We start from the raw sequence: 5,326 nt of genomic DNA on the forward strand, positions 1-5,326 counted from the left end.
ACCGGGGCCGTGACGGACCGGCCGCGGAACCGGGACCGTGACGGCCCGGCCGGCGGAACCGGGACCGTGACGGACCGGCCGGCGGAGGGACCGGGCCGTGACGGACCGGCGGCGGAACCGGGACCGTGACGGACCGCCCGGCGCAGCGATCGTTACCGTGACTGACTGGCCGCGCCGAACAGCCGCCTCGCGCGGCGGGAGCGGCGGCGGGAACGGGCGCCCCCGCGCGCACGAGGCCGGCGCCACGTGCTGCCGCCACCGCGCAGGCGCCGCGCCGTGACGCCGCCGCGCCGTGACGCCGCCGCGCCGTGACGCCACCGCGCCGTGACGCCGCCGCGCCGTGTCGCTGCCGCGCTGTGACGCCATCGCTCCGCGCCGCGGCGGACGGTTCCCCGGGCGAGGCGGCGGCGGGGCGGCCCGATGCGGCGGCGGGATGCCGGCGAAGGCGCCGCGGAGCGCGCAGCACATGGAGCTGGGCGGCTCGCAGCACTGGCCCGTGCTGCTCCCGCGCGGCATCCGCCTCTACACCTACGAGCAGATCCCGGTGTTCCTGAAGGACAACCCCTACATCACGGACGGCTACCGCGCCTTCCTGCCCGCCCGCCTCTGCCTGCGCAGGTGAGGGCAGCCCCGCCGCGCCGCCCGCCGCCCCGCGGGCCGCGCTCACCCGCCCGCCGCCCCGTTGTGTCTCCGCAGCCTCTTCATCCTCTCCAACGAGACCGTCAACATCTGGAGCCACCTGCTCGGCTTCCTCCTCTTCTTCGCGCTCGGCATCCACGACCTGGCGGCCGTGCTGCCGGCGGCCCGCGCCGCCCGCGAGGACTTCGTCATCTGCGCCGTCTGCCTCTTCTGCTTCCAGGTGCGGGCCGGGGTCCTGGGGTGACGGGGTCGGACCGGGGGCTCGCTCCGGGGCACGGCTTGGTCGAGGGAGAGCCGCAACCCCCGTGACAGTGTGTCCTGTGCGGAGCGAGGGGGGCTCGGGGCGGGGGGGGCTCGGGGCAGGCCCGGGACAGCATGGGTTAAGTGGCACGGCTTTTCAAGGTGCCTGGCACGCTCGGTGATCGAGTGGATTTTGACCTGTTTCATACATGGAGCAAACCAGGGAGCACTGGACAGGAGAGAGTCTGTGGCAACCAAGTAACTGGTGCACGGCGTGTCCCGCTGGTCCAGTGGGGCTGGGAGGGGGTCACTGGTGTCGGGTGGGTGTTGTGATTCGAGCACAGCAGCTCCTGTGAACACACCCTCCCTAAAACAGCGTGAGGAGGTGAAGACCACCCTGTGTCCTCCCCGACCAGTACAGGATGCTGTGGCAGTGCTGGAAGTAGGGAGAACTGCCCCGCTGGGCTGGAAAGCTCTGCTCTTCCTTGAGCGCAGTGCTCTGCCCTGCTCCTGCGGAGCGGGGTAAAGAAACAGGAAAAATGGTTCTTGGGGGAAAAATTCGGTGCCCGTCTCGAAGGAAATAAGCAGCCTGTGCAGAGGAGCTGAATTTCGTGTGTGTGCCCTCACTGAAGTAACTGGGGTGCTGGGCAGTCAGAGCAGATTCGGGCTCTGGTTTCTGCTTGTGCTAGTCTGGCAGAGCAGAATTCCTTGTTCCGCTGGACTGGGGGATCAAGTGGCCCTTTTCCCCTGCCCGCTGGCTTTTCGCCTGGCCTCACGGTCTGGACCTCAATGGCCCAATTTTCTAAGCTGGGCACCTTGGGGTTATCAAGCCTTGCACAGTTTACCCTTCCTCCTTTGATCTGCCAGGGAAACGTACATTTGTTTCCCACGATTTCTGGCAGGAATTGCTTACACTGAGTTGCAGTGCAAAACACGTAACGGGTCAGTCACACGCTCAGACTTTACGCTCACTCTACTCTCTGTTCTTTTTCAAGAGACTAATGCATCCCTGTTGGAACGTTTGTGTAGGTCTGTATGCTTTGCTCAGTAGGATATCATCTTTTCTGCTGCCACCGCTCCGAGAAGACCAGCCGACGATGGATGGCACTGGATTACGCGGGAATTTCCATTGGTATCCTGGGCTGCTATGTGTCAGGCGTGTTTTATGCTTTTTATTGTAACAACGTAAGTGTAAAACGCTCGTTGATGTGACGTTTAGTTCCTACAATCTCCTTGGGTCACTTACACACAGTAGGAAGGGGGTTCCTTCCAGAGCGTTCACATGGAACATTAGCCAGGAGACGGAACTGAAACGAGTTCCTTGTGGCACAAGTAGAGCAGAGGGGTGGGCAAATGGAGGTTTGCCTTTCAAGCTGTCACTCACAAACCTCAGGAAAATATTTAAATTCAGGGGAAGGCAGGGTGAAGGGGGCAGGTCCTGCCTGTGTCAAACCACGAGGCTGGTATGGGATGCGTGCCCGTCGCCAGCGAGTCGAGGGTCAGTTCCCACGCAGTAGCTCAGGTGAGACAGAAACAAGCCTATTTTCTCTTGGTCTAATCGAGGACAGACAAAATGAGGTTCCTGCCAAGGCTGAGATCACATCCCTGTCTGCAATGGGATGGAGGCTGCCTAGGCAGAGATTATCTGATGTGTTGTGGTGAAGGCACTGCCTGGAACCGATCTTGTTCTACCGGGTGTACTGGGGCAGTCGAGACCTTTTCCCTCCCTGTCAGTTCATAAACACCAGTTCCTTCATTCCAACCCCACCGTTTGTGTTCGCAGACGTGACAGGAGAATAGATGTATCATCACCTTTAGTAACTTAAACTTTCTACCCAGAGTTTCTTGCTACTCTGTCAGAACACCCACAAACTTGGTTTTCTTTCTTTTTTTCTCAGTACTGGCGTCAGGTCTATTTAATCACTGTGCTGGCAATGATCTTGGCAGTATTTTTTGCTCAGATTCATCCCAGTTACCTCACGCAACAGTGGCACAGACTGCGCTCCATCATCTTTTGCTCAGTCTCTGGCTATGGAATTATTCCCACCATCCACTGGGTTTGGCTCAACGGCGGCATCGGTGCCTCTATCGTGCAGGTAAAAGAAAAAGGGAAGCAAAGGAGATTGGCTTTTGCTTTCCATTTGCCATCTTCCTTCAGTGCTCTTACATTTCGGGAAATGAGGTGCAGGCAGTGGTAATGAAAATTCCTCCAATCTTGACACAAGGCCAATGCCAACATTTAGAAATTGTTGCAGAAGCAGTAAATGAGTCGATTTCATCTGCTTCACTGATTTAACTTGGTGCCCTGAGAAGGAAAACTGGTTACAGACTTGTCTGAGCACATCTGCTTGCGGGACAGAGCCGACTGCGCAGCGGATCCGCCCTGGCTCACCCCGAGGCCAGAGGCAGAGCGAAGGGTGAGGCGGCTACGGAACGGGAAGCAGTCTGTCCAGCTGCAGGAGTGCTCTGGGCTGTTGGCTTCCACAGCTCCCGCGGAGAGGGGAACCAGCAGGCACTGATGGCATGATTGTTTGCTTCCTCTTCTGTTTCCTGAGCTGGTAGCAAAAGATGAGTATTTGCCTGCTCAGCCCTCTGTGTCTCACACAACCTGCGTTTAGCATCCCTGGGAATTACTGAACTATTTTCCTGTTCGTGTTGTACCACTGAGAACTATGCTCTGAAAAAGCAGCAGCCCAGTACCACTAGTAAGAGAGAAGCGCGCCCCAGTCTGAAACCCCCAGCAATCGTGGCAATCACCCAGGGACCTAATTGTGCTGAAAAAAAAACACTGTCTTTTCATAGTAAGCAGTAACTGCTCATATTCTTATACTGGGGCTGCTGGAGGACTGTCCACTGGTGTGATGGTTTACCCAGTCCAGGGCTGCTGTTTGAAGTCAAAGAGCAACTTCCATTAGTATGTACCATCTTTAGACAGGGCACTTCACACTGGCCTTACAAGAATCAGCTAAAGAGGAGCTGTCACCTCCCCGTCCCCCCCCAGTTAGCTTCTCCTGATGGAGCCAAACAGTAGGTGTGGTTTGCGTTTTGTTTCCGTACTTCCGAAAACTGCTCTGCCTCTGGTAACAAAACTCCTAAAAAGTTTCTTGCCCTTCAGATTTTCCCCAACTTTGGCATTTGCTTCTCTGTTGGATTTTGTCCATAGGAAACACAGGCGGTTGAGTCTTGTCATGCTTTTTTATCTTTAGGGATTTTCTTTTATTTTTTTTTGCCTGTTTTTGCCTTCTAACAGAATAGGAGAGCTTCCTTTTCTTTTGCAGGAGTTTGCTCCGCGTGTAGTTGTCATGTACTTCATCGCTGCTGTAGCTTTTCTCTTCTATATTTCCAAAGTTCCAGAAAGATACTTCCCAGGTAGGAAATACTCTTCTGGGTGTTTTTTTTTCCTGCAGTTAAGCTTCCTGCAGGGTCACAGGCCTTAGTCTGAGTCCTGAACCTCCTGTGAGAAAACAGGTTGAGCGTGTTCTACATGAAGCACTCTCCCATGGAGTCAAATGTTTTATTTGCATCAAAGGAAGGCCGACAGCTTCTGATCCAGTTCGTTAAAGAACTTGCACTGCCTCCCAGCAGGCGGAGCGTAGAGTTGAGATTTGGAGGAGACCCATTGCTGATGCATTGCGCGAGTTACGGCCGAATTTAACAACTTAACCACTTGCCCTTTTTCTTCCCCCCAGGCCAGCTGAACTACCTCGGCTCGAGTCACCAAGTGTGGCACATCCTGGCAGTGGTGATGCTGTACTGGTGGCACCAGTCCACAGTGTACATCATGCAGTACCGACACAGCAAGCCCTGTCCCGAGTACAGCGCGGACTTGTGACTGAAGGTAGAGCAGTTCTCACACTTGGGGGAGCAAGATGTTCCAACAACTTCGGGGTTAAATAATCCTGGTTTTAACTTTTCATCTCCCTAATTAGCTTCCCCAAAGACAACGCTGGCAGGTGCAATACTTGCTTATAAATAAAAAAGGAGTGATCTCCCTGGCACAGGCTCTGCTCATCCGGACTGCCTAACTCCACCAGGCGGCAACACGCTTGAGCAGAGTTGCCGTACGGGCAGGACAGAGGTTGCCCAGATGTCCTGCAGCTGAGCTGCACAGTTTTCAGAGCCTCAGGAGGTGGTTGGCATTTGTTCTCAAAAAGCCTCTTCCTCCAGCTTTTGTCAGGTTTTCAGCCTACTAAGCATTGACCTGGATTTTTTGGATATTAGCCAAGAGCTGAAAGTTTCATGTGCACAGGAAGTGACTGAAGTTGTTTCCCGTTGTATTTCAGAGGCACTGTGATGAAGTTTCTGCCTTAGAGAGTCTGGACCTCACCTGATGAGCTGAGCTATGAAGCACTGAGGCAGTTCCTTTTCTGCCTTCTCGACTGTTATCCACTTGCTGGGACCGTGTAGGATTTTTGAGAAAAAAACCAACAGGATCTGACATTCATTT

General features: G+C 55.1%; 1 protein-coding gene across 1 annotated transcript; it reads left to right on the plus strand.

Moving 5' to 3' along the window:
- The first annotated feature begins 433 nt into the window (after nucleotides 1–433).
- PAQR3 (progestin and adipoQ receptor family member 3) lies at nucleotides 434–4,759 on the plus strand. Its single transcript, XM_086611566.1, has 6 exons — nucleotides 434–618; nucleotides 697–859; nucleotides 1,909–2,064; nucleotides 2,778–2,975; nucleotides 4,158–4,248; nucleotides 4,569–4,759. Exons 1-6 carry the CDS (start codon nucleotides 434–436, stop codon nucleotides 4,709–4,711), a joined length of 936 nt encoding a protein of 311 aa, XP_086467692.1. The 3' UTR covers nucleotides 4,712–4,759.
- The last annotated feature ends 567 nt before the right edge of the window (nucleotides 4,760–5,326 follow it).

Source organism: Tauraco erythrolophus, chromosome 5, assembly GCF_009769465.1.
Source record: "Tauraco erythrolophus isolate bTauEry1 chromosome 5, bTauEry1.pri, whole genome shotgun sequence".
NCBI classification, from domain to species: domain Eukaryota; kingdom Metazoa; phylum Chordata; class Aves; order Musophagiformes; family Musophagidae; genus Tauraco; species Tauraco erythrolophus.